General features: G+C 43.5%; 1 protein-coding gene across 22 annotated transcripts in view; it reads left to right on the forward strand.

Moving 5' to 3' along the window:
* LOC112254114 (baculoviral IAP repeat-containing protein 6) overlaps window positions 1-16494 on the forward strand; it is a 136564-nt gene extending 120070 nt beyond the window's left edge. For 21 of the 22 annotated variants that reach the window (XM_024426356.2, XM_024426412.2, XM_024426459.2 and 18 more), the window contains 5 exons: window positions 857-1018; window positions 1644-1721; window positions 4273-4461; window positions 13866-14000; window positions 15224-16494. In XM_024426356.2, the coding sequence (XP_024282124.1) occupies window positions 857-1018; window positions 1644-1721; window positions 4273-4461; window positions 13866-14000; window positions 15224-15403 (744 nt within the window). In that variant the 3' untranslated portion in view covers window positions 15404-16494. Of the gene's footprint in view, window positions 1-856; window positions 1019-1643; window positions 1722-4272; window positions 4462-13865; window positions 14001-14606; window positions 14733-15223 lie in introns of all 22 variants that reach the window. The other variant, XM_024426467.2, reaches the window with a different exon arrangement.
* Window positions 16495-24904: the final 8410 nt, after the last annotated feature.

Raw genomic sequence — 24904 nt, forward strand, 5'->3', positions numbered from 1 at the left:
CCTGGGGGACGGAGCAAGTCCCGATGTATCGCGATACTACTCAGTGTTGTGAGACTTGGCCTGGTATCACGTCATTAGCACAATCTTGGTGTTGTGAAAACCTCATTACAGTTTTCTAGCAGTTTACACAGATTTTCTGCATGTTTCTGTGCATGTAATTTTTTGGGGGCCTTCACCAGTTTGCATCCCTGGCCCTTCCTCCTTGGTCTAGATAGTGTCTCTCTGAGCTTGGCCCCCCACAGAAACTCTGAAAGGGTTTTTTGTTTTAAAAAGCCAGAGCCAAATGCTCTTGAAACAAGGTCTCGGTGCAGTGGGTTTCAGATCAGATTAGCCCTCCGCTGTCAGGGCCTTCTGCGAGCGGCTAATGCAGTAAATCACAGCCCCCCCATTCGGGCATGCCATCCTTGAGGCTGAATACCTGTGACTAGCTAATAACCCGCTACTCAGCGCGTGTGAGCAAAGAACAGAGCAGAGCGGGGAGTGCGGTCCACCTCCCCACAAGGTTTTCCCCTGTATCGATCAGACCGAGCCACTTATACAGACAAAAGGTCTTTAGTTCCTGGTCACTGAAAGCACAAGGGTATTCCTACAGAATAACCAAGATCCCTTTCCCTTATTTGATCCTTTTTGGGACCTTCCCAAGCCTGTTTGTCTGCTGTTTCTTTTATTTCACTTCCTGTGGTCTCCTTGATTGATTAGCTAGTGTGGAAATGAATTGAATTTCTATAATAGCCACGAGATATTCAGGCGAAAAATGCTGTCCTTTTGTGTCAGCCACCTCCAGTGGTAATGGGTTTGTTGAAGAAAAAGGGGGGTAGTGAACTGTAATTAACCCCTTGTGGTCTGTGTGTTGCAGGTTCTCATCACTGGCCCGGCAGACACGCCGTATGCCAACGGCTGCTTTGAGTTTGACGTGTACTTCCCCCAGGACTACCCCAACTCCCCACCCCTGGTCAACCTGGAGACCACCGGGGGACACAGCGTGCGCTTTAACCCAAACCTCTACAACGACGGGAAAGTGAGTCCCATACAGTTACTCAGGGTTATGGGGTTAGTGAGGAGTTGGGTCAACTGCCTAGCTTTTAATCAACAGTTTAAATGTTGGGGTTTTGGTTCATTTAGTGAAAAATGTTTACCGTCCCTTCAACTTTTGGCTTTCCACGAAAAGATGTCAAATTTGAGTGTATATTCAGCACCAGTCTGTCCAGAGTGATCCCTCTGTGGCACCATCAACCTGTTAACCTCACAGCTTGGAGTGGAGAGAGCGAGAGCTTGATTTGAGTAGCCTTCCCTTCACACTAGTTTATTTTTGGTGTGTTGCCAAAATGAAAAAGAAGCACACTATTCCCCCTCTCCCCTGGTGAAAAGCCGTGAAGGTGCTGGAGCCTGCCTCATCTGTTCTTCCTCATTAGGAAGACTCTGACAAGGAACATCTATTTTCATAATGGAAGGAGACAGCTGCTCTAAGAATTACTGTGGGCTTTCTACAGCAGAGGTAGCACTCTGGTGAGGGGGCCAGGGCAAACTGCTTCTCAGCTTTCCCTCTGATTGAGGGGTGGATGGGTAGGAGGCAGGGCCTGTGGATGTTTACCTGACAGTCATTCTCTTGTCTTCAACCCTTGATCTGTTTCTGTCTTCTCCAGGTGTGTTTAAGTATCCTCAACACCTGGCACGGGAGACCAGAGGAGAAGTGGAACCCTCAGACCTCTAGCTTTTTACAGGTGAGACAGAAATCCACTGCACTATACCTCCACCACCCTTTCTTGGGTCTGTGTTTGGTTGTTTCTGCTGTCAAAACCTGAGTCCATCTCCATCAGTTGTTGGTGATGTTTGATCATCGGCCTGTGTCTGTGACCACAGAGTGTGTATTAATAGGTGGCTGTTTTGACCGATGCCATGAAAGATCCTCCATATTGTAAAGCCATTCATAGAGTTTATGTTGGCGTGTGTGTTGTTTTTAATTTATTTAACCATTATTTAACGAGGCAAGTAAAATTCTTATTTACAATGATGGCCTACCTCGGACGACGCTGGGCCAATTGTGCGCCGCCCTATGGGACTACCAATCACGGCCAGTTGTGTTACAGCCTGGAATTGTACCAGGGTCTGTAGTGACACCTCTAGCACTGAAATGCAGTGCCTTAGACCGCTGCGCCACTTGGGAGCGCAAGGCAATTCCATCTCGACACCTATCACTCTGAGCTGGGCTGCTAAGGGGTTTTATCACCAGCTTTATCGTTGACTGTCAGTCTGTAGTCTGTGTCACACTGGTAGAGACCTCGGGGCAAATCTCAAATAACACCCTATTCCCTATATAGTTCACTACTTTTGAGTAGTGCACTTGCACTATATGCGAAATGGGGTGACATGATTGTCTGAAGTAGTACACTGTATATGGAATATGGTGTCATTAGAGCAACAGCCCTTGGGTCGGAATGGACAAAAGTACCCGCAAAACACCAGTCTCAACGTCAACAGTGAAGAGGTGACTCCGGGATGCTGGCCTTCTAGGCAGAATTGCAACGAAAAAGCCATTTCTCAGACTGGCCAATAAAAATAAAATATTAAAGATGGGCAAAAGAACACAGACACTGGACAGAGGAACTCTGCCTAGAAGGCCAGCATCCCGGAGTCGCTTCTTCACTGTTGACATTGAGATTGGTGTTTTGCGGGTACTATTTAATGAAGCTGCCAGTGGAGGACTTGTGAGGGGTCTGTTTCTCAAACTAGACACTAATGTACTTGTCCTCTTGCTCAGTTGTGCACCGGGGTCTCCCACTCCTTTCTATTCTGGTTAAAGCCGGTTTGCTCTGTTCTGTGAAGGGAGAAGTACGCAGCGTTGTACGAGATATTCAGTTTCTTGGCAATTTCTCGCATGGAACAACCATCATTTCTCAGAACTAGAATAGACTGATGAGTTTCAGAAGAAAGTTCTTTGTTTCTGTCCATTTTGAGCCTGTAATCGAACCCACAAATGCTGATCCTCCAGATATGAAACTAGTCTAAAGAAGGCCAGTTTTATTGCTTCTTTAATCAGAATAACAGTTTTCATCTGTGCTAATATAATTACAAAAGGTTTTTCTAATGATTAATTAGCCTTTTAAAATGATAAACTTGGATTAGCTAACACAACGTGCCATTGGAACACAGGAGTGATGGTTGCTGATAATGGGCCTCTGTACGCCTATGTAGATATTCCATTTTAAAAAATCTGCCGTTTCCAGCTACAATAGTAATTTACAACATTAACAATGTCTACACTGTATTTCTGATCAATTTGATGTTAATTTAATGGACAAAAGCACATTTTTTCCTTCAAAAACAAGGACATTTCTAAGTGACCCCAAACCTTTGAACGATAGTGTATATGGAGCAGGAAAGCTGTAAAAAATAAAGATATTTGTCCTCTGAATGGGGGAGGGAAAGAGTCTGTTTCTGTGGATATTGATCTGGCAACAAGCCTAGCTAGAGTCCTTTAGAAATGGTTCCCTTTTCTAATTCCCTCATTTTCAGGGTTGGAGAGTTCATAGAGATGTCTCCATTGATTATCATTCTAGTTGGTGTCTGCCAGATCAATAATGGAAATAGCAGGCTGAATGGCGACATGGTGGAATCAAGTCAAAATCAGCCGGCCCTGATATTGGTCCTGATATCTAGTTGCGGTGAGCAGGTTGGGGAAGGGTGGGGGCTAGGAGAGGGTAGAAAGGTCACCAGGGTCTGAGTTAGTAGACAGGGTCCCTTGGCAGTCACACAGTATCAATTTCTTCATCTCCACTGATGGTTGAGGAAAGGATTGGGGTAATCTAGATCTATTGTTAGGCGGACAGCTACTTGACCGTCAGGATACATGCTGAGTGTTGTCCAGCTTGGCCTGGCAGACGGGCAGGCAGCCGTCCAGCTAGTGTCTGGCTCTGTGGTTAATATATGCTGGGCGGTGTGATGGAGCGAGCCGTGTACCCAGTCTCCTTGAGACAGCCCGGGGTATTAATTTAATTTTTAATAAAGATATATTGAAGCAGGGTGAAAAATAATGCTTTTGTCTGACGCTCCCTTAGTGTCCCCCATGCGTTCTGCTGCGTTGCTCATTGTGGTCTCTGCAATGTTCTCACCTATATCCCCCTGCTTTTGTCTCCTCTCTTACCGCTCTCGCTCCCCCCCCTCTCTCTTTCTCCCCACACACCCCCTTCGGTAACCTTCCTACAAATGGCTGTATGTGTGTTTTGCAATGATCAAAAATATTCCATTAATCCCCCCTCCTCCCTCTCTCTTCAGGTGCTGGTATCGGTGCAGTCTCTGATCCTGGTGTCGGAGCCCTACTTCAACGAGCCGGGCTACGAGCGCTCACGCGGGACCCCCAGCGGCACACAGAGCTCCCGCGAGTACGACGGAAACATCCGTCAGGCCTCCGTCAAGTGGGCCATGCTGGAGCAGTTACGCAACCCCTCGCCTTGCTTCAAAGAGGTGAGCGGTTAAATCTTTTTTGTCCCTAACCCCCCCCGTCATGCTCTCAGGCTATCCTACAGTGGCTCACCCTTTCGTACATACAATTAGGCTACCCCGCAGCTTTCCTGGCACCTCAACCCGGCCCACGCCAGTGTTTAATGGCCCTCAATTCTACTGTAGTATCGTTCTTTGTAATGACAAAGCATTACGCTCACCATGCTCCCTTGTTACAGTAGCAACCAGCCTCTGCACACACAAAAAAACGGCAGATAAAGCACAATAAATTGTCTCCTTTGGGATGATATTAGGACCGTGGCAGATAATAAATTCACTGTTTACTATTTCCCAGGTAGATCATATCGCTCGTTCTTTAATTTCCTCCTGTCCTTGACACGGGCCGTGCAGGCTGATAGCGTGGCAGATAGCGATCAGTCACCAACTCTGCTTAGAGGGAAGGGGGAGGGAGGGGAAGATGGTGCGTAGAAAGAGGGCGGGGGGGTAGTGAGAAGCGTTGGGAGGGGAAGAGGGCGGGGGTCTAGGGAAAGAGTGAAGCAGAGGGAGTTTGGGAGGGAGAAAGTAGAAAGAGGAATGGGAAGATGGAAGGACAGAGTGAAGCAGAGGGAGGTAGAGAGTAATGGGAAGATGGAGGGACCGAGGGAGGTAGAGAGGGATGGGAAGATGGAGGGACAGAGGGAGGTAGAGAGGGATGGGAAGATGGAGGGACAGAGTGAAGCAGAGGGAGGTAGAGAGGGATGGGAAGATGAAGGGACAGAGTGAAGCAGAGGGAGGTAGAGAGGGATGGGAAGATGAAGGGACAGAGTGAAGCAGAGGGAGGTAGAGAGGGATGGGAAGATGGTGCGGGGGGCGGTGGGAAAGAGTGAAACAGAGGGAGGTTTGGAGGTAGAGAGCAGTAGAAAAAGAGAGGAAAGAGGTGTTTCTAATGAATTCCTCCTTGCTGGGGAGGCAGGTGTCAGCGTCTCATACGCCCCTGTGTGGGTGCTGCTGTCTGATGGCAGGAACCAAAGGACCACAGACTGATCGACACCGCTCCAGTTTGGCTCCTAACGTGCTGTATCTAATCACTCACACTGCGAACAGATAGAAGTCAGCCTCCGATATTCCACTCACTCTGTTGCTTCTATCTCCTCTGTCACACTGTAGCTCATGGGAGCTTCATGACACGGCAACAAATAACTTCTTCATAATGCCATTGTCATTGGCTTTGCTTCGTTGTTCACCTGTGTGTGTATGCACGCGCGCACACAGCCAACATCGATTAAAATATTGGATTCTGGTAATGTAGTCCTGGATGAAAACACGGAATTAAATTAAGATCCCAGATGCTTGCTGCTCTGCCAAGCAACCTCCGCTTTGCCAAACAGTAATGTATTTTCCGGTCTCTCTCTACCTGCAATCAGAAAAGAGAGGACGTCTGTCTGTGGGTCTCAACCTGAGCCTCCGGACCAAAGTTTTCCTTCAACTAGACATTATTTAGCAGGCCGTCAGACGCTGGTGATTAGCCCTGTTAGCTGGCCAGGCTGGGGAGACAGAGTGGGGATGTGGAATTTTGGAAAGCACTGCCATGTCCTTTCTGTCATTTGTATAGAGAGACCGGGAGGGAAGCCAGACTGAAATATTATGGAGGCTAGTCCAGAATCTATTGGCCCCATGTTACTCCATTTTATAGATCTAGAACCATACCCGTCTCCCCCGAAAAATATATTTACGGAATTACCTAGAGAAATGCATCAAACCAGGAGAACACATTGACAGAGAAGAATCAGATGTATAGTTTGGGGAATAGTTCAAGACAATTGGTCTCCGTGTTTAAGTTGATCTATTGAGGTAGAGGTACCGTTGAAGTACATTGTGTGTGTGTGTGTTCCAGACACAGCCAAACCCGTGTCACCAGCTCCCAGTATTATCCCATGCTCTGTGTAGAAGAGTGGCGGTTTCTTTTTCGGGTCCCAGGGACAAAATGGTCAGCATGGTATAGCAGCCGTTGTAATAAAACAGGGTTCTGACATCAGTGGCTCAATATGAAATGGACCATGGGAGCTGGAAAAACCAGCATTCCTCTATAATACTGCCCGAGTGCCCTCCTGAAATTCAATTAGGCTCATGTGGCACTCCTGAGTTACCCTTTTCCCGTCTAAGCCCATGGCGGAGACAGACGGAAATACTGTCCACAAACATTGGCGAGCTCTACTGCCCTACAAAGGCGAAATGTGGAAACGATGAATTTGGTCACAAATCTTTTGATCTGTTGTGATGGCCAGGTATATTGTCTGATTTAATGTTTCTTGACACAAAAAGAAGCCAGTCGATCAGAAAACATCATGAAGTACCAGAAATTGCTTTCTGTCAGATTCTGCGGTTACATTTTTGACTTACTTTGCCTTTGTAGGAAGTATAGCCGTGGCACACGCATACAGTACTATCGTCTCTGTTTTGATGGTGCCCCGAGCTCAGCATGGTCTCTTTCCGAACTCAGGTGAACCGTGAAAGCGGTGACTCCATAGACATTTATTTTTGTGGCCGGGGGATTATGTGTGAGATTTCCAAAGTTTTTATGCCCTATTTATAGTCTGAGATGGAGAATAAAAAGCAACCTTGAATAATGCAGCAGGAGATTGTCAGGTGGTATTAGGAACAACAGGTCGGCCGCTGAAATATAGTTCCGTGTGTGTGAGAGCCGAGGGGTGAGTAGGTTATTAGGGGAGGCGGTGCTGCGGGTGACATCCAAAACCCACCCCTCCAAATCTCAGGAAACGAGTGTTGTCTCTCCTCAGGAGCTTAGCGAGACCGACACCCCTGTCAGGCCACACAGGGATGGAGCTCATTACCACAGGGCTATCCACTGTTGTGTGGCAAGAGTACCACAGTATGAGTCATAATACCCATGAAACCTAGTGGAAACCTTTGTTTGACCAATCATTTCCACCATTCTTTTTTTCCCCATAGGTGATTTTAGAACACTTAAAATAAGGGCTGTGTTTCGGCTTACCCTGGCGTGACGTTTTCATAACCCTGTAAATCTCCCTTGGACAAGGTGACTTATCAATATATTCGGCTCGATTTAAATAAAATGCTACTGTGGCTATCATGAAGAACTACAAATGCCATGATCTGGACGAGACTGCTGAATGGAGGCAAAGGTAAGAACCTCTGGATTAACTATATAATGTTAGCTACATTTAGTCATTTATTCATTACATTTAGAAATGAATAAATTGGCTAAATTTCATTAAATTGACAATTCTGTGAACTGTCTCCTGAAAGTTTGTTTTAATTGACACGCTACCTGGGGCGGCAGGGTAGCCTAGTGATTAGAGCGTTGGACTAGTAACCGGAAGGTTGCAAGTTTAAATCCCCGAGCTGACAAAGTACAAATCTGTCGCTCTGCCCCTGAACAGGCAGTTAACCCACTGTTCCTAGGCAGTCATTGACAATAACAATTTGTTCTTAACTGACTTGCCTAGTAAAATAAAAATAACAAAGGTGTCAGCTAGAGATTTTCGAAGCATATCATTTTCGAAACTGAGCCGAATATATATATATATATACACACGTGTATATATATTGATTAAATTAATCTTGTCCAAGAGAGATTTACATGGTTATCAAAACACCAGGGTAAGCCTACATGAAAAACCGCTAGGGTAAGCCCACATAAAACACAGCCCATATTTTACGTTTTTCTAAAATCCCCTATGGGAAAAATGAAAAACGATTGGAACCATTTCCCTGTTTGACCGCCTGATTTCATGGCTATTACGACACTTCCACTGTGGGGCTGTATGGTCATGAAAAGGGGTAAGTTATGGAAACCATTAAGAGAGGAGCATGTTCTTGTCCTGACCTCTACCAGCCCTGACCAGGTGTATGATACAGTGTGATTGATTCACGGTTCATGGACCTTCCAGAGCAGATGGAGCTAGCTTCCTTGCGTGTTCATTTTTCATGTAAACAAGAGGAGGATGCATCAGTGGCGGGACCGCGCACACGCACACTGAGAGAGAGCAGCTCGCACACCCTGTCAAGGAAATTAGTCATTGTGTTGAGCACACTCCATTACGGTGCATTATTGATGGATTTTAACAAGACACCTCTGCCCAGTGGGACCTATCGAGGCTGGGACGTTGACTCCTCTCCTCTCTCTGTGTAACTTGCTAACCCAGCACAGCCTGGTTGAGAATACTGCTTTTGTAGTCTAGCTGGAGGAGAGATAAGGCTCCTGTGTTGGGTTTCGTGACTGAGAGATGGGGAGAGGAAGCTTGCCCGGTTTTGGACACACACACGGAGCAGGGAAAGCCAAGAGTGGAGGAGCGATGTGCCACAGCCACCGGGGTTTCCATGGCTACGCTGGGAAGGAAATTGATCATTGCCCTAATCTCCCTCCCATGGCCCAATTCTGTGGCAGCGACTGCTTGCCTCTGCAGATGGGAAGCGTGTCAGTCAAAAGTGACGAATGGGGGCTTTTAAAATGTCACTGTTTAGTCACCAGGATCTGTGTGACTGAGTAGGACCTTGTCTTTGGCAACAGGGAGGGATTCCACAAGCGTGCCACTGAGCGTCTCCTCGTCTCTGTCAGGATGACGCGGTGTCCGGGGCGATGATTGACAATGCTGACATGAACACAAACACATTGCTGGACTCGTTGTGTCTTTGTCAGCGTAAATAAACCTGAGCTGTCTTTCCATCCAGAGGCCAAGCCATGCCATCTGCCGTGCCGCCTTTGCCCATTTGGGAAAGGAGGCCATCGTTCCCCTCAGCTGTGCCCACCCCCGCCCCCCTACCGGTACATTAATTACTGCTGGTATATGCTCACCTAGAATGAATGGGGAGGGGGGTTCGAGACTAGGCTTGAGACCTCCTCCCTAGCAGTTGACTATGGAGCAGATTTTAGTTTTTCTAATGCTTATATACTGAACAAAAATATATACGTTGTCTGCAGTTGAGGCCAGCTGGACGTACTGCCAAATTCTCTAAAATGACGTTGGAGGAGGCTTGTGGTAGAGAATGAACATTCAATTATCTGGCAACCGCTCTGGTGGACATTGTTGTGGTCAGCATGCCAATTGCACGCTCCCACAAAACTTGAGACATCTGTGGCATTGTGTTGTATTACAAAACTTTACATTTTAAAGTGGCCTTTTATTGTCCACAGCACATGGTTCATCTGTGTAAATCATCCTGTTTAATCAGCGTCTTGATATGCCGCACCTGACAGGTGGATGGATTATCTTGGCAAAGGTGAAATGCTCACTAACAGGGATGTAAACAAATTTGTGCACAACATTTTAGCAAAATAAGCTTTTTGTGCGTATGGAAAGTTTCTGGGATTGTTTTTTCAGCTCATGAAATATGGTGCCTACATGTTGCATTTTATTTTTGTTCAGTATAGATTGTCTTGCCCATATCTTCTTTGGTACTTTAAATGACGCTGAATATAATACAGCTAATTAGCCAGGAAGTCATTGTGGATAGGTGCGTATTAGCAGCAAATTAGCAATTACCTTATCGTATATGCACTCCTAATTTGGTAAGATTTCATTGATTGGAAAGGTGAAAGCAATAAAATACATGCATAGTGTTCACCAATCCAGTCACATAAGATCAGTGATCAATGGCAAGTAAGAAATGAAGTGACGATGCATTTTTAAGGTTACGTTACTTGAATGAAGCCCAACTAATGACTTACCCCATAATCTTCTGCCTGAAGTAGTGATTTTCACCCCTCCAGAGGTTCCTGTTCTCTACTCGGTATGAACACTGAGAGGGGAGGCTGAAGTTGAGGCTAGATGTGAGTGGGAGTATTTACGATGCTGTAGTCAGTGTAGCAGACCTGAGCTCGCAGGGGAGCAGACCTGGGGCTGAGTGAGCATACAGCAGACGGGATGAAAAAATCAATTTGAATGGCCACAGCATGATTCATACTCACCCTTGACCGCTGTGTGTGTGGAGCACATGGAAACATGCACACGTCTGCCCTCTGGAATAATGAGTGGACGGCAGCTCACCTAAAAGGTCACTTAATTTATCTGGAAATGGAGCACACAATCAACAGACCATGCCAGTGTGTACGTATGGGCATTTGTCTGGTTGTATTGAGTGTCTCTCACATGGATTGGTAATTTGTCAAGACGCCCTATTCTGATGGGTACACGTGATCCATGTTCAGTGACTCTTGGATATGTACACAAGGCTTTTCGTCCATACCGCGATCGATGCGTGTACACAAGGCTTTTCGTCCAGACCGTGATCGATGCGTGTACACAAGGCTTTTCGTCCAGACCGTGATCGATGCGTGTACACAAGGCTTTTCATCCAGACCGTGATCGATGCGTGTACACAAGGCTTTTCGTCCAGACCGTGATCGATGCGTGTACACAAGGCTTTTCGTCCAGACCGTGATCGATGCGTGTACCGAAGTCACGTGTGCACTGCCCTTCCAACACGAAACGCCCCTGGGTACTTAGGCTTTTAGAAACGCTCACCAATTCAAAACGACTATGTTAAATGGAGGTCTCCCACATAACGTCAGGTCTAGATCTGCCTTTCAATATAATATATTAGATTATATTGGATTTTAATCCTTAGTGTTCTACTTTATCCACTGGTGACACCAGAACATGATTTGGTTGCACCGATTGTCTTTAAAAAATCAAATTAAAAATGTATAATGACCTGGCCTGTGTCCCATACAGAGCCAGCCTCATAATCTGAGATTTAATATTTTTTTCTGTAGTTACCGTTTAATTCAGGTGTTCACCAGCCAGACTGTTTGGCTCGCTGTGTTTCTTTAGCCGTAAGCGGCATGTGAGTTTCAAGTTTGTTTTTTCACCATTTTCACCATTTTTTAAAAAGCACCTTTTATAATAAAGCGTTACATGCATCATCGCTTTTGCCGACTTGTGTGTAGATTGGATGGTCATAATTTAGGCTAATAATATAACTCAATCACTGTTTGTAAAAAAAATAAAAAGACCGTTCAATGCATGGCTGAGCGGGTAGTGGAGTAGAGTAGACCTAGGCAACAGTATATCAGATGCTCTTCTTGGCCTTGTTATGGACACATTTCATGCAATTCTGCTACACTTTATATGACTGGAGACATCAGAATAATCTTTTTAATACAACAATAATTACAGAGTAGCCTACTCTGCTGACACTGACAGAGCAATAAAAATGACGTCTGATCCATGTACATTAATAGGCCTACGAGAAGGGAAGCCTACAATATGACATTAATCTAACCTGGGGGAGGACATTAACTTGGGAGTGGCCCAATTAATAAAAGTCCCTTGATGGTAGTGATTGCCCATTACTGCTTATCACTTATTTACCATTTATTCACACAACTTTATTTCAGTTGTGTACATTAGATTTGTTTAATTTAGTTTATTATTTCACTCCAAGTCATCTCTAGAGAGCTGCTGCTTATGCTGTCTGACAAAATTACCTTTTAGTAATTCTTCAAAGTAAATCATGTTTGACTGCTAAATACCAACTATCAATCACTAAGATCATGTATTGTCAGGTAGACCTTGCAAAGCAACTGCTCTTATCCCTCTTGATGCCATTCTTCTCTCACACTCTGTCTGCACAATAACCTGACATAGCATGCGTAAAAGAACCACAGACCAGACCAGTAGGCACCCAATGTATTATGGGCATTGTAGTTTAGGGCAGAAAACTTGGTTATTAACTATGTAGAATATTGGCCTGTTGGAAACTCCCTACTACATCGCATAGTTGGGGCTTGTTTGGATTTATCTATAGAGGAGGAAAAAATCATGGAATTCAAATAATTGAACCAATGTCAATTAGTTGTTTAAAAACTGAAAAATAACTGACATTACGGTTAATCGCTCAGCACTATTAGATTGTTGATTCCGTTGTAAAGATGGGGAGAGGTTTGTCTGTAATAGAGAGAATCTGCTTTTTTTAACATCACATGCAACCAAACAAGTTCTGCAAGCTCTGGTTTTGCATCTTGGCTATTGCCCAGTTGTATGATCAGGTGTGGAAAAAAGAACCTAGAAAAGCTGCAGCTGGCCCAGAACAGAGCAGCACGTCTGGCCCTCAAATGTACACAGAGGGGTGTATGTCAATAACATGCATGTCAGTCTCCTGGTTCAGAGTAGAGGAGACAACTGAGACATCACTGTTTTTCTAAGAAGTATTGACATGCTGAAAGTACCCACTTGTCTGGGCAAAACATAGCTCAAACATGTATACGTACCCTACAAGACACGCAATCATTGGTCTCTTCATAGTCCCCAAGTCCAGAACAGTGGCTGGGAGAAGCTTTCTTTTCTAATTTTTATTATGTAAAAAAAAAATGTCATGTAGTGTTCTTAGTTCAAATTTGTGTTGCTGTTCTTGTCCATTAGAACATGACAAAATACAGAACACTTATGTTTTGTGTAGATCCCAGGAAGAATAGCTGCTGGTTCTTCAACAGCTATTGGTGATCCGATTTTTTTTATTTTTAATAATAATGACAGAAATCACTCTGCTTATCAGTTCATTTGGCGTAAAATTCTTATACATACGCAGCATCTCAGGATCTGTGCAGACCTAGAGAACTCAGTCAAGGGAGACATCATAGCACTTCTCCTCCAAAACATTTTCAGTGGAGAGATGGCGCTTCTGTTTAACGCTCCACTTCAAAGCAGCCTGACTGTAGATATCCAACTCCCTTCCCAGTCAGTGAAACAAGCAGTTCTCTTGCTGCTTCCTGCTGCAGAGGAGAACTTTCAGAGGTTATGCTTTTCTTCACAACATCCTGCTTTTTCAGCTTCATAAACTTACCAATTGGGTAGGGAGAAGTTGGGGCAAGGTCCGTACTATCCGGGATCCTTGGGACATACCTACCCCATTGAAGTTGTCATTTTAAAATTGTAAGGGTTAAGGTAGGGGTTAGTGGTGTAGTGTAGGGATCCCGGATAGCACTGACCGTTACGGCACCTGGAGGGGCCTGATCAGAATTTTGCGGAAAAAAATAATATTTTCACTGCGCTCACCATTTGTCCTTTCCAGTATGAACCATGGGAAATTTTATCCAAAACTTGCTGGCTCTCATTTCACTATTCCATCATCTGGGCCATAGGACAGCAGTTCAGTAATATTATATTAAGATCAATTGAAGGAAGAACAAATGGAAAATTTGAATTATATTTTCATGATGGTCATTTTCATTATCCAGTGTGTCATGGATGCAACGTTTACATTTCTCAGCATATTTCAAGCATTCTAACTAGGGCCCAGAGATTCTCCTGGTCAGGTCATACAGACAGGAAAAACTCCTAAAAACGAAATGGCTATAAACTAGAGATGAGTTTCAATAATGAGGACCTGCAGGTGTATGTGTTGCATGTTGTTTCTGAGTCTCATGGCTGTGTTGTAATCCCCAGGTGATCCACAAGCACTTCTACCTGAAGCGGGTGGAAGTCATGGCGCAGTGTGAGGAGTGGATCGCAGACATCCAGCAGTACAGCAGTGACAAGAGAGTGGGCCGCACCATGTCCCATCACGCTGCTGCGTTGAAGGTAAACAAACACTATTCATCTACAGGAGACCTCGCATTGTATCAGAATTGTGTCCTTCTCCACAGAAGTGAATACCCCATCCCCCTTTCACTTATATGTATACACACAGTCCTGGTTAAGGAAGTCTGAATTGGTTGCTCAGGAGGAGAGTGACATCCCTGGTGTTTTATGCATGGTGGACAGGCTTAATTCATGCACTAGCCGGCTTCCCCCTCTTGACAGTCTCGAGGCAGCCATGGAGGAACAGATCAGGGACCTGCGTCCTACTTCCCTAAGCTCACTGGCAGCCAGACTCCGTTCCTCTGGCTTTTAATAACCACAATTAATACCCAGTGTAAATAATCTCCCCGACACACTGATAAAAGACAGAGGGGCCGCAGCACAGTGCTGTGGAAGCACTCGGTGCTGTTTTTAAAGCAGGGCTACAGAGGTCTTGTGTAGTCCCATTACCTTCATGGTTTTTCCTCTTGCTCCAGAAAACAGGTTCAGGTTCTAAAACGATGGGTTTGTTTTGGTGCACATTGTTTTGTTTTTTTGGTAAAACATTTAAGGTAAAGTGCTGGAAGTGGTCATTTTTCATTGGTTTACTGTATGCTCTCGTCACAGAGATACTCTGATTTGGCGCTGAGAAGGCAACTGGAATGGATTCATGTGAGCTCAAGAGTATTTTGGACAAACTTCAAGCTACAATATGTAACTTTTTGGGCGACCTGACAAAATTCACACAGAAATGTGAGTTCTTGATCTGTCATTCTCATTGAAAGCAAGTGTAAGAAGCGGTAGATCTGTTCTATGGGCACTACTTCTACGCTTCCTTTTTTAAAGTTTTGTTTTTGTGTCTTTTACTTTAGGCTTTGTACAACAGCTGAAAATACTATATTTTATTTATAGAAAATATATTTTGCTATGATTTAGATTATACAATGACTCTATACTACACTTGCTTGTTTTCTCACAAACTGAAATTAGGCGAACATTTTAGCAACCAGGAAATGGCGAAGTGATTTCTGCATTGTGCATCTTTTTAAATGAAGGGCTTGAAATTTGTATTGGTTTGGAAGAGTATTTAGAGTTCACAGGCCTTGTCATAACTGTGGGGTAGAGTATAAATCAGTTTCCTTGTAAGAGCCCATGTTTGTACTTGCCCCCTCACAGCAAATAGTAGCTCTGAACTGAGCCCTGTGGTGGTAACCCTGTGTCCTCTGTCCCTCTCCCCCATTCAGAGGCACACGGCCCAGCTACGAGAGGAACTGCTGAAGCTGCCCTGCCCCGAAGGCCTGGAGCCTGACGGGGAGGAGTTCTCAGAGAAGAGTGCCGCCCTCATGGTCAAAGAGCTGCCCAATCAGGATGCGGAGAAGCCAAGCGGCAGCCAAGACGCCCCCTGCAGTGAGGGCCTGCTATGAGTCCTGCCCTTCCCTGCACCCCTCCACCCTTAGCCGCGGCCACTCCTCCTCACGACTATTACTATTGTTATTAAATAGACTTTGAAGGCTTCGAAGCACAAGCCACCATTTTGTCAATATTTGTATGTAAGAATCTAATTATGTAATAGCTGAAAAAATAGGACAAAAAACAAGATGAGAATGAAACTGCATACAAACCAACAAAAATAAGACAAAACTCTGAACTATGCTATGCCCTTAAGGAAACAGTTGACAAACAAATTCTTTTATTTACCTGTAAAAGTGTAAACTTTTTGTGCTTTTTTTTTCAATTGTGAATTAACCACTGATTGGTATGTTATTAAACTTGTTTATGTATACATAATGACAGAGGGAATCACAGAATATATAAGGGAACTAGCATACCTTTAGAGAATGTTTAATGAATGTTAATTTCAACAACAAAAAAATGGACTGTTAGCGCAAGAACAGTTGTAACCAAGAATGTATTGGTCATTCTTTAAGGATACTATTTAAAAGAAAAGAACACATACACTTTCCTGAATTTGAGAAATCTTCTGGTTGCCCATTGATTTCTACAGGATCCTGTAAACTTCAATAAAGGCTGAAATGGACGTTCTTAATTGCTATGATTACTTACCTTTTTTTACAGGCTGTTGAAAAAAAATGCACACTTTTTTTTTTGCCCCTCACTAATTCAATGCAAGTTTAATAAATGCAACCTGTTTTACTTTGCCCGTATATATACACTGATCTGATTGTGTAGATGAGTGTATGTAAGATGTGCTTGGGATATGTATGCGAATGCTTCTGCATGTGTATGCGATTGTGTGTGTTCAACAATCCTCATAAGATACCAAGCTGCCATGTGCCTTTTTATCTACATTGACATCAATACCACCAGATACTTTGAAAGAGTTTATTCACTGATTATTTGACATTTCTACACACATCATTCCACTGTTTGGCTAAAATCCCTTCATCTATTTTATGTTGATTCCAGTAAAAGAAGAAGCACTTTCTACTTTACTCAATCCTGGTTCAGTCACATACTCCTTTTGGTAGGACATTAAATGGAGCTTGAAAATGTTTATTGATTGTGCGAATGGTTCTTTCTGCATTTTTGAACAACACTTGGAATCTCTGATCTAAAAGTATATATAAAGGAAAACAGGGTGCCAATCCACATAGGTGCATGAGCTGCTACTGTACAGTCAGATGAGGCCCAGTGCAGGGAAACAGGCCATCTACTGTATATGAGTAACATGTTTAGATATACTTTTGTCTTTGCTGGTACAGTTTTTGGGTTGCTGATTGTTTCCATTGCTAGTTTGGCCTTCCACAACTGGCAGTCCTCTGAGGGTAGAGCCTTCCTAACCTCCTTACCATAAGATAGATGAGCTCATATTCAGTGGTGGAGAAAGTACCCAGTTGTCATACTTGAGTAAAAGTAAAGCTTCATATAAAAAATGACTCAAGTGAAAATCGAGTAAAAGTCTAAAAGTATTTGGTTTTAAATTTGCTACAGTACCAAAATTAAAAGTACAAATCATTTCAAATTCCTTAACCAGATGGCAAGATTTTCTTGTTTTTTTATTTTTATTTATGGATAGCCAGCGGCACACTCCAACACATAATTTACTAAAGAAGCATTTGTGTTTAGTGGTCCGCCAGATCGGAGGCAGTAGGGATGACCAGGCATGTTCTCTTGATAAGTGTGGGAATTGGACAATTTTTCTGTCCCGCTAAGCATTTTAAATGTAACAAGTACTTTTGGGTGTCAGGGATAATGTATGGAGTAAAAAGTACATTATTTTCTTTAGGCATGTAGTGGAGTTAAAGTTGTCAAAAATACAAATCGTAAAGTACCGATACCCCAAAATACCTACCTAATTAGTACTTTAAAGTATTTTTACTTAAGTACTTTATACCACTGCTTATATTGGCTTTTGCATTTTACTATCAGAACAATGTAATTACCAAAGTCAACATCCAGCTTGATGTAGTGTGAATCATGGCTGGCTGTATGTTGTGCTAGGTGTCTCCTAACCAAATATAATTAATACATCTCAACAGTTCTATATGAAGACTGTGCAACACTGAGACTCACTGAGAAGACTCACCTTTTCCTTTCTTGCTATCCCTTTCCCACAATGAACTCTGCCTTTGGGAATGACTGACAAAACTGCTGTACAGCAAGCTTGGATACACGGATTATGGTGTAGAATGAAGGAGAATAGCACGGTGGATGTGCTTCTGTGATTTAGCCCCCCACTATGCAATTTTCATCCTATGCTTTAAACATCACAGTGAAAGTAGAGGGAGAAATGCCTTCTGGAAAATGCATTGAGTGTAAAGCGCCATATGGAGACTCTTTCACAACATGGTATGTGACAATCCTATGGGCTACAGAGTACATACAGCAGGGTTTGAATGAATTGTCGGGAATCAATCCTAATGAAACACCTGAAATGTTGAACGGTGAGTTTGATGCAGTTTGTTTTTGTCTCATGTCTTATTGCAATATATTACCTTTTCCAAAATGTTGTGATAATTTAATTAATGTACAATTGTTTCTAGGGCACTGGTTTTCATTGTACATTTTTTCCTTCTAACTTAAACAATCTTTTGTAATTTACCAGTAGATTGTGTTATTCACACAGCCCCTGGTTTGTTATAGGAGATGGTAGCCTCACTCAGCTTTTGGTGGTGTGGTTTGGCATCATTTAACCTTGGCAATGAAACCTTGCTAGCTATCTGCCAGTGTGCACAGACTTGCTTTCAAAGAAAGGTACTCTGTTTTGAAAGAGCCAAGCTCAGCCCTTTCCTGCAGGACTGATGAGGTAATGTTTCATGGTCTCTCCAAAAGTAGAAGAACAAGCTACAATAGGCTTCCAAACAGACATAATTCAGACTGCAACAATGAAAGTCAACATCTCCCTTATCTCCCCAAGCACGAACACACCTTCCTTTGTATACATTTATAGAGCAGTAAAAAACACAGGTGTCTGGGGATTTTTTTAATACAATTTCTCTTCACACTGCTCTGGCAATCAATGTGAGAATAGTATGCGTGTTGGAGCTTTGGATGTATGGTTTGGTAGCCTGAGCTTCAAACAGCATCTGCGCACTGCAGGTGTCAGCTGTTGTCTTTAACAGCAAATCTTTTGTTTGTTTCCCCTGAAAGGAAGTCTTGAAAATTACCTCTCATCAGTTGAACAGTAGTGTGTCCTTGACAGCTCTTTAAATTGGAAGCCTCTGGAAAGGTAAATCACAGCCCTATTCACCATGGTCTTTCTTCTGTTCCTCAAAGCCACTCCAAAGAGCCTGTGAAGAATTCCATGACACGCTCAAGCACACTTCTCTTAAATGTAATGCACAAATAGGAGGAAAGGGGAGATGGGGAGGGGAGGGGAAAGGAGAACGAGTGGTGGAGAAAACAAACCTTAGACTAGAGCCTCCCGTGCTTTGAGAAAAACAGCCGAGAGCTCTATCAATGCGCCATGCTGGCGCTCTGAATCATTTTGATGTTGTTTTTGTCTCATGTCAAACAGTAGGCTTACTCACTGGCTTTATCTCCAGGAGCAGCATACGGTACTAGAGTCTCACTGGAGTAAACCACTGACAGTGGAGAAGAAAAGGTCAGCCAGCCATGGGATCATTTTCATTAAGAGTCCATGTGACTTAATGCCCTGCTCAAGGAAATATTTTGTGAGAAGCTCTGCACAAGTAAAGGCTATGACTGTAGTAGTCCTTTCATGATAATTGTTCATTAGTGGTGATGTTGTGGGGTCATGTTCATCACTACATCACGACTGTTCTCATCCCATGAAATAGCAAACAATAAATGTAGGGTCATCAACCTATTTCAAGTACAATCCCTCCGCTTGCTCTCATTTGTGGCACAGTACTACAGGTTTTGGTGGGGATAGACAGTGCCTCACCTGCATGCTTCTAGTGAATTCCTGTAACTCATATGCCTCTTACCTGAAACGTTCCTTCTGCGCACACACAAACACTAACTCCCTCTGGGAGCCACTTAGCATGATCAAGATAAATCACCCATCTGATTTTTATAAAGAGGAGAACCTTCCAATTACCCCTAGGATCCTACAGAAAGATGACAGATTGCCTGAAAGGTATTAAGTCAAATGCTCAAAGCGTTATGACACGACACAACCCATGTAGTCACCTGAGTCGTTATGCTGTAAAAAATAAAAAATGAAAAAAATATTTCAAAAAAAGATATATATATTCATTACTATTGGTCTTCCAACCACTCAACCTTGAAACAAAACAGATACAGAGATGCCCGTTTCAGCTAGGGACAGTTCCTTCCATATACATTATATCATTTTTGGTTTGACCAGTGATTATCTGGCATCTGTGCTCTACTCAATAGAAAATAAGATTACATTTCACTAACACATTTACACTAGCCAGATCGCGGACAAAAAAGGGAAAATAACCATGGCCCATGTGCAAAGTGCACAAGTGACTGCTATGCGAGTTAATTTAGCTAGTATTGATGGTTTAACGAGAGATCAGCTGGCGATAATCTGGTGGCTATCGATGGTTGCAATAGGCCCCAAAGTTTTAGATTGAGTTTTTAGGGTACTCTTAGGGCTGGTTTCCCAGACATTGATTTAGCCTAGTCAAATCAAATCGTATTGGTCACATACACACGGTTAGCAGATGTTATTGCGAGTGTAGTGAAATGCTTGTGCTTCTAGTTCTGACAGTGCAGCAATATCTAACAAGTAATTTAACAATTCCACAATGACTACCTAATACACACATCTAAGTAAAGGTATGGAATAAGAATATATAAATATATGGATGGGCCATGACCAACCGACATAGACGAGATGCAATAGATGGTATAAAATAAAGTATATACATCTGGGATGAGTAGTGCAAGATATGTAAACATCATTATTAAAGTGGCATTAATAAAGTGACTAGTGATCCATTTATTAGAGTGGCCATTGATTTCAAGTCTGCATGTAGGCAGCAGCCTCTCTGTGTTAGTGATGGCTGTTTAACAGTCTGATGGCCTTGAGATAGAAGCTATTTTTCAGTCTCTCGGTCCCAGAGAGACTGACCTCACCTTCTGGATGGTAGAGGGGTGACCAGGCAGTGGCTCAGGTGGTTGTTGTCCTTGATGATCTTTTTGGCTTTCTTGTGACATCGGATTCTGTAGGAGTCCTGGAGGGCAGGTAGTTTGCCCCCAGTGATGTGTTGTGCAGACCGCACCACCCTCTGGAGAGCCCTGCGGTTGTGGGTGGTGCAGTTACCGTACCAGGCTGTGATACAGCCCGACGGGATGCTCTCAATTGTGCATCTGTGGAAGTTTGTGAGGGTTTTAAGTGACAAGCCACATTTCTTCAGCCTCCTGAGGTTGAAGAGGCGCTGTAGCTGTTGCGCCTTCTTCACCACACTGTGGATAGGGGGGGTGATCCCTCTGCTGTTTCCTGAAGTCCATTATTATCTCCTTTGTTTTGTTGACGTTGAGTGAGGGGTTGTTTTCCTGACAAAAGGGAGTACAGGAGGGGGCTGAGCACGCACCCTTGTGGGGCCCCAGTGTTCAGGATCAGCGAAGTGGAGATGTTGTATCCTACCTTCACCATCTGGGGGGCGGACCGTCAGGAAGTCCAGGACCCAATCGCACAGGGTGAGGTTGAGACCTGCACCAGCAAACTTAATAATGAGCTTGGAGGGTACTATAGTGCTGAATGCTGAGATGTAGTCATATTAGTCCTGGACAAAAAAGCACTGTCAATGGAAATTCTCAGTTGAACATGCTTTTTAGGCAAGGACCAGGCTTAATCTTTGTCTGGGAAATGGCCCCTTGTCTAATGGATCGTGTACAATATCACAGGACTCCTGATGTACTGTTTAACCACTTGTAAAACTGGTAGGGCTAATAAAGCCATTATGATACTACTTGCACTACCAGTCAAAGGTTTAGACACACCTACTCATTCAAGGGTTTTTCTTTATTTTTACAATTTTCTATATTGTAGAATAATAGTGAAGACATCAAAACGATGGGTGGCTATTTGAAGAATCTCATATATAAAATATATTTAGATTTGTTTAACACTTTTTTGGTTACTACATGATTTCAAAGAAATTCCACACATTAACTTATAAGGCACACCTGTTAATTGCATTCCAGGTGACTACCTCGCTAACTTTGTTTAACACTTTTTTGGTTACTACATGATTCCATATGTGTTATTTCATAGTGTTGATGTCTATATATAATTCTACAATGTAGAAAAGAGTAAAAAATAAAGAAAAACCCTTGAATGAGTAGGGGTTCTAAAACTTTTGACTGGTAGTGTACATGTCAAGTCCTCCCATATCTCCAAAGGGATGTAGGGTACAGCTTAGGGTTCAATTAGGGATAAAGAATAACATTTTCAAAATAACTGTATTACGTCACTAACTGTCCATTTTAGTTTTCCGCACAATCACCACTGAATATTTGACTATCTAAAGTTTCATAGATTTTTCCTTCATCTATTTATGAAAACAATGATCTGAGAGTACTATGAGGACACAAAATATAGGACAGATCAACATGTGAATGTCATCTCTATTGTAAAAGGTTATGACCCCTGCCGCATTAGACGGTCTGGGACCAATCCCAGGGGCAGCAGCTCTGATCTGGAGATGCCTACGCAGCACCACACCCTGCAGCCTTATGTCAGTATTCCTGATGGGACAGAAGGAGAGCGTTAATCTTGCCCTTCAGTTAAATGCTTCTGGAGTAAAGTAACAAAATTCATTTGTAATTTAAATATTCAATGCTTTCCATCTATTATGTTACTTAATGATGATAGTCCCTTGAATTTCTCAATCAATCAGGAAAGATCACTGCTGGGCTCTAACATGGCAACCACCTCACTCTCTCCCACTTGCCTAGTTTAATAAAGGTTAAATATTATTATTATTTTTAAAGGAACAATTGAGGCCTGGACAAATATACTTGAATCTGTAATGAACAATCTCCGCTAAAGCCCCACACATACAGTACAAACCAATTATATATATTTATTTAGACTTTTGTTACTTTCTTTCCATTCAGGCCCACAGAGAAGAGGTGGTACGGGAAGGGGATCTTTGGTCTTTGTAGGGGGCTGGGGGAATCTAAGTGGAGACTCAGGATGAATGGGGAGGGGGACTGATAAGCAACCTTGGTTGCTGGGTGGGATGGGTTAGGAGGCAGGGTTCTGGGTGGGAGGGAAGATACGCGCACGTGGATGGGGACTGGGGTTATCTTTGTATGCATTTATTTGATTGTTTATGCACCTGTAACCCCCCTCTGAAAAAGACAAATGACAAAACTAAATCAAATGTAGGAGTATATTTGTTATTAATCCATGGAGAGTACCTTAATTCTGCTAGGGTAGAGGAGGGCCATGTTGTCCCACAGTAGAGCGGTGACGTCCCTCTCCCTCTACTCCTCCAGGGGAGGATGACAGGAGTGACATCTCTGTAGGGTCCCAGTGACTCCCAGTCTTACTGCTGCTCAGGACCCCCAGCATACAACAGAAGCAGGGTCTGTAGTGACACCTCTAGCACTGAGATGCAGTGCCTTAGAAGGCTGCGCCACTCGGGAGCCCTTATAGACTAGACTGCGAGGCCCCTATTTATACTGACCAGCCTGCAAGGAACCTCCATGATAGACCTGCCTGCAAGGCCCCTACTTACACTGACCAGCCTGCAAGGAACCTCTATGATAGACCTGCCTGCAAGGCCCCTATTTACACTGACCAGCCTGCAAGGAACCTCTATGATAGACCTGCCTGCAAGGCCCCTATTTACACTGACCAGCCTGCAAGGAACATTTATTATAGACCACCCTGTAAGGTCCCTATTTACTCTGATCAGCCTCCGAGGAGCCTTGCACATAGACTAGCCTCGGAGGCTGTGGGTGAAACTGCTAGCTTTGAGACCCACTAACCTTTAAAGTAACTGTCCAGTATTTCCATATTTATATGAAATATGACTTTTAATTTATTACAATATAAGGGAAATAGTTTTTCTTCCATTTTTTTTATCAAGTATGTTAAAAATCATCTTTTCTGTGTTGGAATGGTGTATGTGTATACCAACAACAAAATGGTGTGGGTGTATACCGGACAGCTCATCCCACTCAGAATGACATCAGCTTCTATGAGGAAATAGCAAGCATTTATATTTACTGTTTATTTGTACTGTTTTCTCAAATGTATGCTTTGGCCACAAATACGAGTATAGGACGAGTCAACAACATTATTTGGGTATAGAGTGGTGAGGAGGAGGATCTCTGCTGACCCTTTGTGTCGGTTTAGCCATTCATTGTAGTCATTGCGCTCTGTAGTTGCTATTTTCTCAAGTTTTCTCCTGTCAGTTAACTTGTGACATTCCTGGATTACTCATTATATTAATAAAGTCAGATTTAATCAACAAAAACGATAGTCTGTTTAAAAAAGGTTAAGTGTACAAGACTGTGTACATACACAACATGACCAAAAGTATGTGGACACCTGCTCGCCAAACAACTCATTCCAAAATCATGGGCATTAATATGGAGTTGGTCCCCCCTTTGCTGCTATAACAGCTGCGGGATCTTGGTTCCATTCAGCCACAAGAGCATTAGTGAGGTTAGGCACTGATGTTGGGTGATTAGGCCTGGCTTGCAGTCGTCGTTCCAATTCATACCAAAGGTGTATGATGGGGTTGAAGTCAGGTCTGTGCAGGCTAGTCAAGTTCTTCCACGCCGATCTCATCATACCATTTGTATGGACCTCGTTTTGTGCACGGGGGGATTGTAGTGCTGAAACAGGAAAGGGCCTTCCCCTAAATGTTTCCACAAAGTTGGAAGCACAGAATTGTCTAGAATGTATGCTGTAGCGTTAAGATTTCCCTTCACTGGATCTAAGGGGCCTAGCCCGAACCATGAAAAACAGTCCCAGACCATGGCCTTACAGAGCACTTCAGTAAGGCCATTCTACTACCAATGTTTGTCTATGGAGATTGCATGGCGGTGCGCTCGATTTTATAAACCTGTCAGCAATGGGTGTGGCTGAAATAGCCAAAACCACTCATTTGAAGAGGTGTCCACATACTTTTGTATATAGAGTGTATCTACATATCCCAAAGAGCCAAGTGGGGAGAGGCTGCCCACAGTTCCAAGAACAGCCAGAAACGTCCAGCTAACCCTACGCCATTGACGCGGGTGGATCTCAAAAGCGTCAAGTAGCAACGATATCCTCCGCATACATATCCTCCGTTCAACAAAACAATAAATAATGTTAAATTTGTATTTCCAGCGAATTTCTTAGTTAAATGATTGTATGACTACCATATGGAGTTTTGAAGTTGAGGGTGCAGTAGTTAAGAAGTTTGGCAATGAGGAAACTAGCATAGTTCACCTAGCCAGCTAGTTTAGCCAGAGAAAACGAGTTTGAGCCTTAGTGCGCATGTGCGCCCAGATCATTCTTACAG

The sequence above is a fragment of the Oncorhynchus tshawytscha genome, linkage group LG01 (genome assembly GCF_018296145.1).
Source record: "Oncorhynchus tshawytscha isolate Ot180627B linkage group LG01, Otsh_v2.0, whole genome shotgun sequence".
NCBI classification, from domain to species: Eukaryota; Metazoa; Chordata; class Actinopteri; order Salmoniformes; family Salmonidae; genus Oncorhynchus; species Oncorhynchus tshawytscha.